The following is a 19,352-nucleotide window of genomic DNA, read 5'->3' as shown; positions in this document are numbered from 1 at the left end:
AAAAAAGGTTCAAACATTCACTGATGCTCCAGAAGGAAACACAATGCATTAAGAGCCGAGGGGTGAAAACTTTTGAATTCAAATATCAAGGTAAATTGAACTTAATTTTTCTGCCGGGAAACATGCAAGTATCTTCTGTTGGTTCCGAAGGGCAGTACTAAATGAAAAACGATGATATTTAAACAAAATAAGAAAAATTGTGACATCTTCATCCTGTTCAAAAGTTTTTACACCCCGACTCTTAATGCATCGTGTTTCCTTCTGGAGCATCAGTGAATGTTTGAACCTTTTTTAATAGTTGTGTTTGAGTCCCTCAGTTGTCCTCAGTGTGAAAAGATGAATCTCAAAATCATACAGTCACTGCTGGAAAGGGTTCAAATATGCAAAAATGCTTGAAAACTGATCAATCTGCCGGAGCTGGAGGATTTTTCTGAAGAACAGAGCTCAGTTTAACTGCTCAGGACAAACAAGAGACTCATGAACAACCATCACAAAACAAAAAAAACAGTCGTGGATCATCAGGTAACCACACACAGTATTGAGAATCAATGGTTCACATACTTATGAATGGGGTTATTTTAATAAATTCAGCTATTGTTTTGTCTTGTGAACTAAATGCAAACATCTTTTATGTAAAATATCTTACTCAGGACAGTACTAAACAAAAAATAACATGCATTTTTTATTATCCCTCTTATTTTATTAAAATAATTCTCATTTTCACAGATTCTGCAAGGGGTTCACATACTTTTTCATGCCACTGTACAATGAATATATGTATAATATGTTAATGTTTTAGCTGATAAGGAACTGAATATCTGGTTGTCAGTACAATATTTTCATTCAAGGGGTTTAAAGTGATTTCAGCAGAACAACCTATTACAGAATCTTAGTTTCAAGAAAGCAACTTAGAGCCTAAAGAAAAACTATTGAGACTATACATAACTAAATGATGACATCCTTGGTCTGCACACACACATGCTGCATTTATTTCCAGATTAATATATTCCCTGAAGAGGAAAAATTCACAAAGCACCTGAGCCTCAGAGATTACAGGCAAAAGACTGAGAAAAGGATTTTTTTATAATGGGAGGTTACACAAATGTGTGTGTGTGTGTGTGTACATATGATATGGTCACAAGAGTGTTTTTTGTTGCCATGAAAGCCCTTCTGCACCGTTGCCTAGGTGAGCTGTTAGGGTGGTGATGGTGTGTGTGTGTGTGTGTGTGTCTACTTTGGAAGGGCTGATGTCACATAAAACCTCTGTCTTTTCCCCAGGGGGTGAGAGCCCTGTTAACTCCTGTTTTTTTTTTTTTTTTTTTTCACTCTCATTCTTTTTCCAAAAAGAACATCATAATTATCCTCTTAGTTCTCAGTCTATGTAGTGCATTACAAAAAGGTTCAAATGTTTAGCTTGTGAAAGTATGTTTATGTGCATGTGTCTGAATCTTTGTAGAAGATAATGAAAGCCTGTTATGCCCTCAGTGTAAAAAATCTCACAAATATATCTCACAAATGTAACTTCATATGTCCTAATTATAACTTGTCTTACAATCTCAACTTTTTTAATACTAACTGCAACTTCATCCCACAATTGCAAATTAATTTCTTAGTAACTGTAACTTTTTATCTCAAAATTGCAAATCTTACAATTCATAATTATGACTTACAGTTGTGAAAATAATTATGTAATTCTCACTTTATTCTTCTTTTGTCTTTTTTAAGTGTGTGTGTACAGGTTTATATTACCGGTCCCACTTTATATTAAGTGGCCTTAACTACTATGTACGTACATCAAAAAATAAGTACAATACTCATTGGGTTCATATTGAATTGCAAAACACTTTTGCTGCTATTGAGGTGGGATATGGGTAAGGTTAGGGACAGGTTTGGTGGTATGGGTAGGTTTAAGGGTAGGGGTAAGGGTTAATGGATGGGTCAACAGTGTAATTATAAATGTAATTACAGAAATTAATTACAGATGTAATTACATGAAGGTGTTTTTAAAATATAAGTACAATGTAAAAACATGTATGTACACAATAAGTGCATTGTATCAAATGTTTAATTTAAATGTAAGTGCATAGTAGTTAAGGCCACTTAATATAGAGTGGGACCATATTACCTGTATTAGGATAGTAAAACCTGAAATCACCTACAGTGTGGGGACCAGCCAGTAGTCCCCATGGGGGAAATGGATTAATAAACATACTAAATGATGTTTTTTGAAAATGTAAAAATGATGAAAGTTTTCTGTGATGGGTAGGTTACTAGGTTTAGGGTTAGAATATACAGTTTGTACAGTATAAAAACCATTACGTCTATGGAGAGTCCCTACAAGGATAGTGAACCAGACTCTGTGTGTGTGTGTGTGTGTGTGTGTGTGAGTGTCTGTCTGTGTGTGTGTGTGTGTGTGAGCACGCATTTATGTGATTTATGAGGACACAAATGTGTATAATGACATGGGTATTACACTGGTATTACGACGTAAACATGAAATATGAGGACATTTCATGAGTCCTCATATTTAAAATAGCTTTAAAAACATACTAAACAATGTTTTATTAAAAATATGTTTTATTTACATATATATGTTTTATTTTCTGTGAGTTTAAGGGTAGGGGTAGTGTAGGGGGATAGAATGTACAGTTTGCACAGTATAAAAACCATTACGCCTATGGAATGTCCTGACTTTGATAGCAAAACAAACCTGTGTGTGTGTGTATGTGTGTGTGTGTGTGTGTGTGTGTGTGTGTGTGTGTGTGTGTGTGTGTGTTCGTATGTTTTGTCTGCCTGAGAACCAACCATTACTCTGTAAATTACTGGCCAAGGTAAAAGTAAGATTAAATCTCAACACTTTACAAGGCTTTGGTATGTTTTGACTTGGCACAAGATAAAAATCCCATACCCAAGAGACACCTCAGTGAAAATATATCCCCTGGTGTCACTCAGTAGTTTGAGGCTCAATGAGGACTAAGCTCTAATCATCCAGGATAAATCCCCCAGACTTAACTCAACCACTCACCATTAGTTCCTATGCAAACAAATAAAATAGTAACCAAATCACAACAGCCACAGATTACACGGAGGTCAAAAGAATCACTGAAATGCACACTTAATGCTGGTGACAAAACCGTTTATAAAAATAGAGTTCGGTATTTAGCCTTTCATCTCGCTAAGAGCTTTCTAGAAATGTGTGATGTTCTGAAGAAGCCTTGAGGGAAGTGTGATTAAGGATTTGGCTGCACTGTCCTTCTGTTTCTATGGAAGCTACAGAAAATAAGTCTGGCCACCCAAAGGCATTCCCTGGGAGAGCTCTATATGCCCTTGTGGCGAGTAGGAAGTATAAACAGCCCGGAGTGTGGGCACTGAATTATGGATGGGGTGATATCGACAAGGGAAAGGGCGAGTGTAGGAATGTAGGACAAGCACTTTCAGAATACACACACACACTTATAAACATATACAAACAGGCAGTACTAACATTACAAAAGCACTTTTCAGACATAACATGCTGTTAATATGCGGAATAAACTACTGAATCTATAGAAAGAATGCATGTGCAATACAGTTCAAAGGATTGGGGTCGCTAAGATTTTTATGCTCACCAAGGCTGCATTTTTTTGATAAAATACAGTATTTTGAAATATTATTATGATTTTAATAAATTTCAAAATGAAATGTATTCATGTGACGGCAAAGCTGAATTTTCTTCAGTGTCACATGATCCTTCAGAAATCCCTCTAACCCCTTAGCATTCCTGTAAAATTTGCTTAAAATGCCTTAAAAAAGGCACGCCCAAAGTAAATTGCATGCTATTCTTGAACCACTTGGAGTATATGCATGGTTTTGGTCTCTTTTGAAAGGTATGTGTACCACGGGTGGTACAGTGGAACGCTAACAGGCTAAACATGTTGATTTGGTGCTCAAGAAATATTACTTTGATGAATAGAAAGTTCAAAAGAACAGCATTTATTTGAAATAGAAATTTCTTGTAACAAAGCAAAAGAGATCAATTTAATGTCCTTTCTAATAAAAGTATTAATAAAAAAATCACACTGACCCCAAACTTTTGTATGTGTATGTCATAGGCAGTGTTGTACAAGTAACTTGAGATATGTAATCAGATTACTTTTTCAAGTAACTAGTAAAGTAACACATTACTTTTATATGCATTACTTTCTAAATAAATAACGCAAGTTACTTTGTTTTCCCATGTATTGACTGACAGCTCTCCTGTCGCCATGTAGAGAGAAATCGAGAGTAAGTGCTTGTAAATGTGAGCATTTACTCATCTCACTTGCACAACAACGGAGTCAGTATTCCTCAAAATGAATAAAAACAGTGAAATGCATACTCAATAATTAAATTAAATAAATATACTTGTATACTTAGATATTTAAATATATGTATTTAATCTCACTTTATTCACCAGTTTCTTTGCTGCTGACCTTCGATTATCCAATTCAACCATACTAATAAGCAAAAATGACTTTAGATAAACATCATATTTGTGATCAGCCTGAGGCTTGGTGTGAAAGTGTCTTTACATTTACCAAAAATAGACAAACAAACAATCAAGCCCAGCCCAGGTGAAAAAAAATAACACAAAAGTAACTTAGTAACGCAATTAGTTACTTTTTTTTAGGGAGTAACGCAATATTGCATTACTTTTAAAAGCAACTCTCCCCAACTCTGGCACAAAGGCAAGATGAGTCTTCAAAATGTCCAAAAATTCTTCTGGACACTAAAAATGTATTCATGTTATTGCATAAAATAAAATATCAAACCAAGTATAATGGACTGACTTTTAACCAACTGGCCATTTTTGTGAATGTATGAAGTCAATTTTCATTAGTATTTAGCGCCCCCTTGTGGTGTGATATCCCATTACAGTCCATTAATTAACAGCATGAGATCTGTATGTGCATCCCAGTGTGACTGTGTCTGGGCGTCTGACTCTAACCTGTGCATGAAAAATGGAGAGAGACTTGGCAGTGTGCAGGGGGATCAGGACCCTCACCAGGAACTGCTTGTGCTCTGATTTGAGAGGCAGAGCAAAGCCATTTATGATACTGGAAAAGAGGAGAGGAGAGGAGAGGAGAGGAGAGGAGAGGAGAGGAGAGGAGAGGAGAGGAGAGGAGAGGAGAGGAGAGGAGAGGAGAGGAGGCGGAAAAGAGAAAAGGGAGAATAAACAGGATTAGTATCAGTCGTCCTGATGATGCTCTGTACACTCATTCGCCACATTATTGTTCATCAGCTAATCCCCCGCTAAACCCCCCTCATCTTCCCTCTCTTTCTGACTGTCTCCTCCTCTCTTTCTCTCAATCCTTCTTCTACTAGTTTTATCTTCTTCTACTCAATCTGTTCCTCCCATTGCTTAACTGTTATTTAATTCCATCTATACTGTCTTTCTCTGTTTCTCTCTTTTGTTCTACAATCAACTCTCTTCAGTCGACTCTCTATCTTCTTCACTCTTTGTCTTTCTCGCTCATTTTCTCTAATTCTACCAGTTATCTTCCCTGTCTCTCCTTCTGTTGCATTCTTCCTCTTTTCTTCTTTTTACTTTGCTTATCTCTTATCTTACTGCATATATATTTGGCAAAAAAACAACAACATCTGAAACAACTGAATAATTCAAACAGTTCAACAACAACAACAAATATCTAAATTGAAAATATATTTGGTTTACATTTGTGTTTCTTATCTATTCCCAGGAAACACTGATAAAACTGTGTTTAAATTTATTTTGGAGAATACTACTGTATTTTATGACATATTATACATTTTGTATACTGTTTAAATATTATTATAATATTTATATAAAATATAAATATTGAAATATATTTTAATTTTACAGATTTTAAAATTAAAATATACATGTATATATATACGTGCATACATACAGCTCTCTCTCTCTTTCCCTCGTTCTACCTCATTCTCTCCTCAGTAGTGATCAGAGAGATGTGTGGGTGGGAGGCACTATAAATACTACTGGCATCAACCTGAATTTAGACCTCCATCCCCAACACTCTGACTCATGCCTCCCCCTGGTTGTCTCTCTCTTCCCCTGTTTCTCTCTGTCAAAGGTTTTCTTTGTTTATGCTATTAAACACACTGAGAAATAGGAACCATTTTGTGTACATTGAACCCAATATGCAAAGCAGCAGTGGTTTTGCTGAGAACATGGCTGTGAATTACATGGCTGGTAAGATGGGAAACATGACTGGGGAACAGGCAGCAGCAGGTACATGCAGCAAGCGCTGATGTCTGAGATCTTTGCAAAGTGTCTGAATCACCAGCTCACACACCATAATCTGCCACATTAAGTTATGTAAAACTATAATTTACTCATTCAAGATTATAGTACAAATGTCATAAGATGTTATATGTACCTACTAACACTGGAAACAATGAATAAACCACAGGGATCTACCTTAAAATCTTATCATTTACATTGGTTTGCTGTATAAACATCATCTGAGCTGGTTTTTAACACATATTTAGTGTGCTTTCTATTATGAGAGTTTGAAGGAGTATCTACCTTCCCAAAATTTCCAGAAGTTCAGCGACTCCATTGAAACGCTCAGTTTCATAGATGAACCTGCAGAATTTAAAAAAAGATATGACATTTTAAAGACGAACAAAGAGCAGTTATTGTCTGTGTAATATCAGTACTGGTCATGCTTTTTGTCTACACGACTGTGTCTGACCTGAGGAAGATGTTGTTGATCTGTTTGCGGATGTAGGCCCTCAAGCCCAGGAGTTTGCCATAGACACGGTGCAGGATAGTCTTCAGATATTCTCTCTCTCTGGGGTCCTCACTGTCAAATAACTCCAGCAGCTACATCCACACACATAACAAGTCAGCCTTTTTGCACTTAATTAAAAGCACTAATCATATGTCCTGACATTTAAAGGGATTGTTTATAATTGGTGTAAGTAGCCTTGATAAAGTTTCAAATCAAGATCAAAATAAATACGAATCAGAAATACTAACAGTCAAACCAGGAGGGTAGACTGCCTAATTGGAAAGTATTTATTTTGACAAATATTGCGATTTGACTATGATATGATAAAAATGTAACATCTCATATTGCTGCTCTAAGAAATCAAGGCCAAAAAAAAAACATCAAAAAATCACACTGAAAATGTTCAACAGTGGGTGCCAAAACTACATACTAGGAATGTTTTTCTCCCAACACTGAACTTGAAGATGGACTAAAATCACCTATAACCGCCTTGACTCCACTTTACTTGTCCATTTTCATTGACAGTATTTCATTTATATTTATTATATAATAAGAAAAATATATAGATAAGCAGAATAGTGCACGCAAAATATATATTTATTTTAATTCTAAATATGTATATATATATATATATATATATATATATATATATATATATATATATTAATAATTTTGGTTCCAAATTTGTATCAATTTTACTGGTAGTCCACTGTATGAAGAATTTTTGGGTATAATATGTCACAGTTTACTTTATTTTGCTATCCTCACTTACATAAAAGAACTATAGTGTCCTGCACCCACTAGTAAAAATATATCAAAAATATCAAAATTGACTGTATAGCAGTGTTAATTTCGTTGACAAATAATTTTCATCATAATTTTCGTCAACAACATTTTTTCACGGACGAAAACGAGACGATGACTAAATAAAAATGCGTTTTGAATGACTAAAACTAGGACTAAAATCTACTGTAATTTTCGCCAACGAATAAAAACGAGATGAAAATGAAAGAGAGGGACGATTTGAGGGAAGATATCCAGTCAGGACTGCTGTCCTGTGTGGAAGATGCGCACATTTGAAGTGTAACGTGCTGATCTAACCGCGGGAAACGCGGTGCTATTGCGCGCTCTACAGGCTCGCACAGCTGCACTTCAGACTGCTTCGCAATGAGTGAATAGCGCACATTTATGCCAAGCGATTGCTTATAAGCTAATGTTGATGAATTATGACAATGTTTAGCCTACTACACGATGTTTAAATGGTAATGTGTTTTAGACGGTTGTAAGAAAGCATATTTTATCTCCCTCATGAGCAGCCTGATACTACAATAGGCTACAGTGCAGACCTCAGACTATAATTATTATTAACTAATAATTATTATTTTTTCCTGGTCATTGTTGTTATTATGTTTACACAATAAACTGTATTTAATTTAATTTCTTTTTAATTCATAGTAAACTACTGTATCTTCTGTCACAGGAAGGAAAGACTAAGAACATTATTTGACAGATTATTCAATATATTTTACAAGGATAAGGGTTATTATAGTTAATTAAACTTAAAACCAAAGAAATCTTCATTACTTGAAATAAACATTAACCAAAATAAAAATAAATATATAAAAATTTAAACTTATTTTATTTCATCTAGTTTCTAAGCTTTAGCTTAACCTGAAGTATTAAAATAAACAGAAATAAAAACTTATAGACATTTAAAAGCAAAAACTTAAAGACAAACACAAAAAATTACTAAAACTTTTAACTAAAATTACAATGAAAGCAGAAAAGCTAAAAATCAAATCTAATAAAAATTTTTAAACGAAAACTATAATAGTACCACAATGATAAGAGTGTCAGTCCCTGAAAAGTACTGAATTTTGCTCTTTTGCGTGTTTTTGCACATGAACGGTGGGTGAACATAAACAGTTTGGGGAATATCAAATGTACCTATATCAGTGTATTGGATCTGTGTATTGTTAGAGAAATGCTTAATGCATTACAATTTAACTAAATTAGATTTTAGTCGACTAAATCTACTGTAGATTTAGTCGACTAAAATCTTATGATATTTAGTCGACTAAAACTAGACTAAAACTAAAACAATTTCCGATGACTAAAATATGACTAAAACTAAATGGCATTTTAGTCAAAAGACTATGACTAAAACTAAATCAAAATTTGCTGTCAAAATTAACACTGCTGTATAGATAGATAGATAGGATGGGAACATATATATATTTGTTTATATTATTTTCTTTTTTTTATATTAGCTGCGTTTACATGGACCCTAATAATCAGATTGTAATCGGACTAGTAGCACAGTCGGAATAAAAAAGTCACATGTAACCACGTCACTCGTAATTACAGTACAATGCATGTCGTATGACACCTGCAACGAGCTGTTGTTGTTGAATGAAGTGTCATAAATGACTGTCATGTCATTCTAAAATTCTCCTTCCGCTCCTCGATCTGTTGAGTGGAGCAGGACAACGTCCCACCGATCCTTATTTCGGACTCTCATCTACACCTTGGATGAGAACCACCTTGGAGAGAAGACCTTGTTTTGGGTGCAGGAAGGGGCATTTTTACTGCTTGATAAGTATAAGCAGCACGTCATCTCCTAATCAGGACCCGAAACAGATAAATATTAAGTCTGCTCTATAAAACAATGCAGGGAAACTCTGTATATTTGTGCAGTGTGCGCAAGTCAAAAAATATATTCCGATTTGAAGCGTGTGACATATATAAACATGCACATCAACCCGATCACTTTATTTAGCCTTCATGTAAACACTATGTTAGGATTCATCACTTGGAATTAATTAATTCCAACTGAAACAAAAGGTGTCCATGTAAACGTAGCTACTGCACCCTTTTTAGGTTTACACCTCTATACCTATACCTCTACACCTATACAAGCTCTTTACCTGTAGAACAAATTTCTGGTCCACGTAGCGCTTGGCAAGAGAAGGCTGGAAATCTGGACTCTCAAGAAAGCGTAAAAAGAACTCATACACCAACTAGATAAAAAAGTATAGGAGGAAAAGACAGAGCAAATGAGATCGGAGCTGTGACACAAGCTATAAAAAACTCATAATGCTTTCTCACTCCATGCTGTCAATGTATGTGTTAGTGTGTTTGTGTATATTATGAGAATGTGAGAATGTACATGTACCTGTAAGTGTGGCCAGGAGGCTTCCAGGGCTGGTTCATCCTCCTCTGGGTCAAACTCAGGGTTCTCACTGGGTGGGAGGGTTCTAAAAATGTTCACTGAGATCTACAGGAAGAAGAGGGGTTGAAAAGTTGTCTTTTAATAAAGCATGGAAAAATACTATTGCTTCCCCATAGCAACTGACATTAAAAGAACTAAGATAAGACAAATAAATCAATGAAGGCTCCAGCTCCTGCTCTAACACAGGGGTTCTCATCTCTGGCCCTCGAAGTACACTTTCCTGCAAAGTTTGGCTTCAACCTTGATCAATCTCACCTGCCTACAACTTTCTAGTAGTCCTTGTGAGCTTTATTATTTTGTTCAGGTGTATTTGATTAGGGTTGGAGCTAAACTCTGCAAGAAAGTGGACCTTGAGTGCCAGAGTTGCAGACTGTCTCATCATATTCAATTGTTCCCTTATGCTGTGAATATTTAAATTAAAGGGATAGTTCATCCAAAAGTGAAAATTCTGTCATCATTTTCACAACCTTGTGTCCATGACTTTCTTTCTTCTGTAGAACAGAAAGATATCTTGAAGAATGTTGGTAACCAAACAGTATTGGTTACCATTGATTTTCATTGTATGGAACATTGTATGAGACATTTAAAAAAATAGTCTCACTGCTATTTGCTTTGCGCAATTGCACAATGTTGTGTCATTTCCGTAGACAGAATGCAAGTAAAAGGAATTTCATTTTAAAAAGATATTTGTGTACATTTTCCATTGATCAGAGCAACAGAATTTCACTGTTACTTGATTTGCATAATTCCTCTAGTAAACAAAGGGCTAAAACAAACACAACACAGGCAGCATATTTAAATAAACAGCACTATCAGATGCCATAAATTTCTTTTTTAACGAATTCCTCGCCTTTGTCTTTCACATCAAAACATAAAAGGACCAGTTAACAAAAATCTGTTGCTCCCCAATTAAGGTGTTTCTGTATTTCATACTGTAGAAAGCTAGCTAAACACAAAGAAACGTAAATGCTTTTGAGTCTTTAAGTGCACTTTAGTGCATTGGAGATCTTGTGCATTCCTCAAAATGATTTATCTCCCTCTGCCTCTTCTGCTCTTTTATCAAATCCCATCCTACTCCATCACTTTTTCTCTCTTTTGCAATTCATCTCACCATCTTAATAGCCTCTGGGTAAAGGGGTTCGATGAGGACTCCGCGACTGGTGGCCACGCTCTCCACGAGCTCGTTCAGCGCAGCACGTTTGATCTCTTTCCCCTTCAGGTCGGCGACACAGTCCAGAAAGTCAAAAAGCACGCAACACTGTTGCAGCTTCTTACAGAACAAGTCATGAAGTTCTGCCACTGGAGCATCTGAGGGACAGGAAGAAGAGGAGATGTAATCAAATATACAGATACTCAAAAATATACTGCACATTTACACATTTAGTCACATTTAGTCTAGCTTCCCAATAAGTCTGGCATTGTACACTATGAGCATGGTTAATTCTTTTAATTCACTTTGGATAAAGGCGTCTGCTAAATGCATTAATGTAAATGTAATGGTTTTTTTTTGTTTGTTAAAAAAAATCAGAAAGCATCTTCAAGCACATAAATATGATAAATGACCATAACTGTAATTTTTTGTAATGCTACATTCTTAGAAAACAGGTCCAGTGGGGCTCTACACAGAACCCTAGAGTTCTTTACTCAATTTTAAACAACCTTTTATGCCAAAAATCCTAAATGATTGCATAATACTTTCAAGTTTAACAGGTTATTTCAGTTTTTTCTAGCGATAAAGTATTATTATGAGCTGTTTAATCCATAAAATTAAAAAAAAAAATATTAAAACCAAATTCATAAAATGATCCCAGGATGGGAACCCCAAATTGTTCTATATATTAAGTGCCTAAAAGAATCTTTTAAGGTTCTATATAGAACCTTTTCTTCTAAGAGTATAAAGTGAACCTTTTTGGGTTCCCTAAAGAACCTTTCTGTAAACAGTTCCTAAAAGAACCATTTTATTTTCTTGCAAAAACACATTTTGATAATCTTCAGAACCTTTTCCCTCTAATAAGAATCTTTATTGCAATGGAAAGGTTCCATGGATGTTAAAGGATTAGTCCACTTTTAAATACACTTTTCCTGATAAATTTACTCACCCCCATGTCATCCAAGATGTTCATGTCTTTCTTTCGTCAGTCGAAAAGAAATGAAGGTTTTTGATGAAAACATTCCAGGATTTTTCTCCATATAGTGCATTTCAATGGCTACCAACAGATTGAAGGTCCAAACTGCATTTTCAGTGCAGCTTCAAGGGCTTTAAACGATACCAGACGAGGAATAAGGGTCTTATCTAGCGAAACAATCGTTCATTTCGACAAAAATACAACCGTTTATGCTTTATAAACAAAATATCGCCTTGAACGTACTTTCCGCTTCCGCATTCTTCATAACGCTTAAGCTGAATGTCCTACGCCTTCCCTATTCTACTTACAGAACGAACGTGGCGCCAGTTTCGTTTTTTTCCGTAAGTTGAATAGGGAAGACGTAGGACATTCAGCGTAAGCGTTATGAAGAATGCGGAAGCGGAAAGTACGTTGAAGGCGATATTTTGTTTATAAAGCATAAACGGTTGTATTTTTGTCAAAATGACCGATCGTTTCGCTAGATAAGACCCTTATTCCTCGTCTGGGATCGTTTAAAGCCCTTGAAGCTGCACTGAAAATGTAATTTTGACCTTCAACCTGTTGGTAGCCATTGAAATCCACTGTAAGGAAAATAATACTGGAATGTTTTCATCAAAAACCTTCATTTCTTTTCGACTGACGAAAGAAAGACATGAACATCTTGGATGACATGGGGGTGAGTAAATTTATCAGGAAAAGTGTATTTAAAAGTGGACTAATCCTTTAAAGATTCTTCATGGAACCGACAATGCCAGTGAAGGACCATTATTTCTATGCTCCCCAGCAGCACAGTTACTTTAAAGATTGTTGGGAGTTACACTGACCCTTGGGTCTATGGGGTATATTAATGCAGATTTCTTGAAGTGGATGGACGGGATGCTAATGAGAAATGAGTGGAGGCGTCTGGTGCTAACAGGATTAGCGGGTGCTATCTTTAACCCTGCGCTGCCTCGGCCCTCTGTGGACGTAGCGCCTCGAGACACGATAACCATGACAATCCACTCCATTCATCCAAAAACTCAACACAACTACATGCCTTTCTGTTCCTGTACCTCGGCATGTGAATCGCTCTCTCTGTCTCTCAATCTATCTTTTTCTTTAGCCTCAGCCTGCTACTTTGCACAATTACTCTCCATTAAAAATGAATTAGTCTTAAAGTTCACAGTCTGCCAAAGCTAGAGTCAAACAAGTGGGTAGGAGTGCAGTAGGTAAGGTCAAAGGAGACAGATAGAACAAGAAGTAAACAAAGTGCAAATAAAGATTGCTGAAGAGAATGTGATGCAAAGAGGCTGGTATGTGTTTGTTTGTAGATGGGGGAAGGACAGAGTGCAAAAGAGCATGACACAGCCACAGCAGTCTGAACAGAAAAACTAAATTGTCTAGGGAAAAGTGTGAGAGAGAAAGAAGGTGGAGACATGAGGAACTGGAGATGTACAGCGCATTAGAGGAAGAGCGAAGCTGAGAACTGAGAGAAGGAAACTATAATTGTTAATGTGAAGAAATAGCAACAATTTTAAGTCTGAAGTTGAATGGTATCACTCCGGTTAGACCAGTCGGTGCTCTATTAAACATGCTGTAGTGTTGAACATGCAAAGCTGCTAAATATAGAGTGGCCAATAAGCAACAGTGCGACAGAGAGAGAGAGAGAGAGACTGAGAGAGAGAGAGAGAGATGCGTGCTAGGGAAAGAAAACAGTGCAGAGAGAGCAGGAGAGATGATGTCATCCCTCTACCCTGTTCCTCTCCTCATGATCTCCTTTTACCCCTCCTCTCCATCCCTCTCATTCTCTTTGTGGATCTCTTTCAGTGGTAGTGTGATTTTAGTGAGTAAAGTCCTTCTGTTTAAAAAGTTATTATTGTGTTAGGGTGGCTGTTGAGTGCCTGTACTTTTGAGCCACCACAACTCATAAAAAAGACAAGCGAAAAACAGGAGTTTTGAAATGCCACGTCTCACATGAGATTTATTTTGAGGACGTGGAATGATGTTCAAATAATATTTTAACTTGTTTCATGGACATCATGATGTTAATCTGATCATTTAACTGCAAAACCAGCACAAAATACAACCTTTAGTGACAGGTACAGTTCTGATAATGAGATATGTGATAATCACAATGATAGGAATACCAGTGTGGGGTTGTGTGTGTGTGTGTGTGTGTGTGTGTGTGTGTGTGTGTGTGTGTGTGTGTGTGTGTGTGTGTGTGTGTGTGTGTGTGCAGTATACTTTAATTCAGCAAGGATGCATTAAATTGAGCAAAAGTGACAGTAAAGACTTGCTACATTGCTACAAAAATCTGTTTAAAATAAATGTTGTTCTTTTGAAGTTTTATTCATTAATGAATCCTGACTATATATGTAATATATTTTATATATATATATATATATATATATATATATATATATATATATAAGTTTCAACAACAAAAAATTTATATATTAAGCAACAATTTTAAACATTGATGATGATGATGATGATAATAATAATAATAATAATAAATGTTTCTTTAGAACCAAATTAGCATACTGAAATGATTTCTGAAGGATCATGTGACACTGAAGACTGGAGTAATGATGCTGAAAATACCATCACATGAATAAATTACATTTTAAAACATATTACAAATAGAAAACAGTTATTTTGAATGTTAATAATACTTAAAGGGTTAGTTCACCCAAAAATTAAAATTCTGTCATTAATCACTAACCCTCATGTCGTTCTACACCCGTAAGACCTTCATTCATCTTCGGAACACAAATTATATTATATATATTTTTCATAAAATCCGATGGCTCAGTGAGGCCCCAGAAAGCTACTAAAGACGTATTTAAAACAGTTCATGTGACTACAGCGGTTCAACCTTAATGTTATGAAGCGACGAGAATACTTTTGTGCGACAAAAAAACTAAATAACGACTTTATTTAACAATATCTAGTGATGGGCGATTTCAAAACACTGCTTCATGAAGCTTTGAAGCTTTACGAGTGGTTTGAATCAGTGGTTTGGTGCGTGTATCAAACTGCTAAAGTCATGTGATTTCAGTAAACGAGGCTTCGTTACATCATAAACGTTTCGAAATTTCAATGGTTCACCACTGGGGGGCGTGACTTTGGCAGTTTGATTCATGCTCCGAACCACTGATTCGAAACAAAAGATTTGCAAAGTTTCGAAGCTTCATGAAGCAGTGTTTTGAAATCGCCCATCAATAGATTTTGTTAAATAAAGTCGTTATTTTGTTTTTTTGCCGCACAAAAAGTATTCTTGTCACTTCATAACATTAAGGTTAAACCACTGTAGTCACATGAACTGTTTTAATCTTTAGTAGCTTTCTGGGCATTGAAAGTGTAAATTATCTTGCTGGCAATGGAGGACTCACTGAGCCATCGGATTTCATCAAAAATATCTTAATTTGTGTTCTAAAGATGAACGAAGGTCTTACGGGTGTAGAACGACATGAGGGTAATTAATAACAGAATTTTCATTTTTGGGTGAACTAACCCTTAAAATAATTTACATTATTACTACTATATTATTAATACAAAAACTATTCTTTTTGATCAAATAAATAAAGCCTTATTGAGCATAAAACAAAAAAATTACTGACCCCAAACTTTTGAATATATATATATACACACACTCAAAAAAAATGAACTGTTGGATTTATTTAAAAAAGAAGTGTCAAGTGGTTCCACGCAACTATATTGAGTATTTTGTACAAATAACAATTTAGTTGTATGAACTAAAGAAATTCAAGTAAAGCTAACAAAATTTCTTTGAGTAAATACAAATCATTTGAATGTCACTGTTACATAATATTTATATGTGCAGTTTACTTAATAATGTTTATTACGTAAGGCGAACACAATTATTGACTTAATTTACCTTATTAAATGAACTATTTTCTCTACAAAATGCACTCAAAAAAACAACTCATTGAACAAACTCAAACTGAATTGAGAGCAGGAATTCCATTCTATAAACATGCAGCTTAAACACGGGCGACACTCTTCTGAATAATGGTAACTAGGGGTGTGACGAGACGGGTATCTCACGAGACGAGACGAGACTCGAGATTGAGTTCACGAGACGAGATGAGACAAGATTTTTACACACTATTTTTAAGAAATCCTCAATGGCGAAATACACGACTAGAAAAAATATTCTGCAGGTGTATTTGAAATGTTTTAACTAATCATCTTGTAATGAATGTCATTTCAGTTCTACTTTCTGAGTATGAATTATCATATGCAGTAAAAGACAACAATACTCAAGCACTGTAAAAGGTTTTGCCACAAACTCAACTGACTGACTTCCCTCCTGTATGATTTCAGTCTCTTCAGACCTTACTGTACATGATTTATGAGCTTCTACAACTTTTGACCTCCTAACTGAACTCCTTTCCACAAACTGATCATAGAAATAAAAACAGTATAAATAAAAATGGCAACACTTTACAATAAGGTCTCATTTATTAACATTAATGTATTAACCAACATCAACTAACAATGAGCAATATATTTGCTACAGTATTTATTAATCTTTGTTTATGTTGTTTAGTTAATAAAAATAGTCATTCATTGTTAGTTCATGATAGTTCACAGTGCATTAACTAATGCTAACAAATGAAACCTTACTGTTTGTGCTTAATAAGATTAAGAGAAATCTGTTATTCATTTTTATGGTAACACTTTACAATAAGTGCAACCATAATCACACTCTCTCAATATTCAAAGTGCAATTAAGACCAATTTTTTTCTTTGATACAGAGCTAAGAGATTGTTACAACTACACCGCCCAGCCTAAAATAGCTTTCATATTGAGAGATATCTGTATTCATCAGGGAGCCGCTTTCAAAATCGGGGTATTGAAATCGCGTTTGAATGCGCCCACGCGTCTACTTTCACATTCACGATGGCATGTAACTCTGTAAATATGGAGCGGCGGCGACCGTTATCCAGCTGAATTAAATGTTTTTTTATTTAAATACAAAGCAAAACGACAGTGGAGGCATAATGTAAACGTTGCGGTGGCATATTCTTTCCTAATCATCCTAACACTCTGTCATGACAATGCCATGGCAACACAAGACTACTTTTCACCTCGACAAGAAATCTCGTCACATTTTAATCTAGTCACATTCGTGACATCGAGATCTCGTCACACCCCTAATGGTAACCACAAAATTCAAAAACATTACAGAAACTTCTCTAAATGTCCAACATAACTGAACATTAAACACTAACATAAACTAACAACAAATTTCCCTTTACTGAAAAACACATAAAATAACACTTTAATCTGTTAAATTACGTTCATGAAGTTACATGAGTTTTTTAAGTAATGTGAACAAGGCTGGTTTGAGTGAAATATATATATATATATATATATATATATATATATATATATATATATATATATATACATAAAAGGGAAAAATACACACACACATGCACTCACACACACACTATATATATATATATATATATATATATATATATATATATATATATATATATGTATATATTGTGTGTGTGTGTGTGAGTGAGTGAGTGAGTGAGTGCTTATGTGTGTGTATTTTTCCCTTTTCCACATTTAGTACTCAACACTCTCCCTCGGTACACTGTTCCTGCACTTACAGCCTCACATGCTTATCCATTTCACTTTCTCTAATGCTCTTTTTCTCTTCCCTGTCTCGATAATCACTCACTCCCTCTTTTATTCTCTCCCTCTTCCTCTCTTGCCCTCTTTATTGATCGGAGGAGGCCAGAGAGGGAGCGGGCCTTCTGTGTACTGTAACCTTACACCAGCCCTGACCAGCTGGACCCTGCACGAAGAAACAGGCGGATATATACCCACCACTACTGTATGTTCTTAAACATAGACATATTTTTTTACCCTGAAATAATGATTCACAACATCAAAATAATGGTACAGTAATCTTCACACTCTGAGGTGATTGCTAATAGATTTATCATAGCTAACCCAACAAGTGCAAACATTTCTGTTTCTCTTATGAAATTGATGCGATTTGAATGTGTAGACGAGTCACTATGAGAATGAGGCTGAGAGCTCTGAGCTGCCCATTGTCCATGTGGAAGACACTTTGCCTCCAGCAGCGACAGCTATTTACAGAGGCACACGCTCACAAACTCACGAGGACTAGTAGTGAAGTCACTCAAGAGACTTATGTGAAAACAACAACACAAATTATCTTGAAGAGCAGAATTTGAAGGTTTACAAATGAGAATAAGCACCACCAATGGCTCACAACACTGCAGCCTACAGGCTTTTTTTCAGTAACTAATAACATAAACTAGCAAACCTGGCAGTGTTGGCCATATTTTTGGCTGGTCAACCAATTAAATATTCAGGTCATGCTTTGGACTGATAGAGCATCTCAGCTGTTTTCTTTGCTTGCTCTCTATTTTACACAAGCACAGACAGGGACTCACAGGTAAATTCACAGACCAAACAAACACTCACAGGTTCTATATCAGGTGGTGTCTGTCACGCTCCACTAAGCTAATCTTGTGTTTAAAGAGCATTATATATGTTACATCTAAATATCCTGTACCATTAATGGAGCTTAAGTATGTAGCAGGTACATGTTAAAACAAAAAAACACACACAACTTTTTGGTACACTGATAGTAGATGTTTGCCAATCCATAACTGCCATAAGCTTTATGAGGTATAATCTAACACAAGCACCCAGAATACCACAAAGATTCACCAAAACTGTGCATTTTATCCAGTTATGGTTTAAGAAATAAAACCAGAGGGCTGATGTAAGAGTAGACTAGACTTAGTAAGAGTAAATTAGACAGACATCGATTAACAGAGGAGATGTGTTTCAGTGACATGTGAATGACTAAAAGCAGGTCAGTTGGATGGTTAAGCAGGACAGAGGCTCAGTCTGGAACCCCTGTGACACACCAACTGGCAGCAAAACCTCAGCTGGAGAGTCTCATTAAAACTGGTACCAGTAAATCCTACTTCACTGGAAATGTACCTCAGATGATTCCTGTATTAGACTAAGTGAATCATATCCTGCTGAAGTATGAATCATGAAGTTGTGTAAGAACTTGGAACACCTTTAAAATTGAGTGCCATCTATGAAATACTGTGGGATAGCACTGTATTATTTGTGAATATTCATTGCTACTCAACAATGCATCTACTCTTATAGGGTTAGTTCATCCAAAAATGAAAATAATGTCATTTATTACTCACCCTCATGTCATT

General features: G+C 35.6%; 1 protein-coding gene across 1 annotated transcript in view; it reads right to left on the bottom strand.

The window, feature by feature from the left end:
- ppp2r5b (protein phosphatase 2, regulatory subunit B', beta) overlaps positions 1-19,352 on the bottom strand; it is a 35,030-nt gene that overhangs the window by 9,604 nt on the left and 6,074 nt on the right. The window contains exons 2-7 of the mRNA XM_048183987.1: positions 11,096-11,292; positions 9,928-10,029; positions 9,680-9,772; positions 6,714-6,844; positions 6,545-6,604; positions 4,967-5,075 (exon numbers count right to left, since the gene is read on the bottom strand). Of these exons, the coding sequence (XP_048039944.1) occupies positions 4,967-5,075; positions 6,545-6,604; positions 6,714-6,844; positions 9,680-9,772; positions 9,928-10,029; positions 11,096-11,292 (692 nt within the window). The remainder of the gene's footprint in view (positions 1-4,966; positions 5,076-6,544; positions 6,605-6,713; positions 6,845-9,679; positions 9,773-9,927; positions 10,030-11,095; positions 11,293-19,352) is intronic.

This window comes from Megalobrama amblycephala, linkage group LG3, assembly GCF_018812025.1.
Source record: "Megalobrama amblycephala isolate DHTTF-2021 linkage group LG3, ASM1881202v1, whole genome shotgun sequence".
NCBI classification, from domain to species: domain Eukaryota; kingdom Metazoa; phylum Chordata; class Actinopteri; order Cypriniformes; family Xenocyprididae; genus Megalobrama; species Megalobrama amblycephala.
Note: the sequence above shows the minus strand (reverse complement) of the source record. Positions and strands in the feature narration are given on the sequence as shown.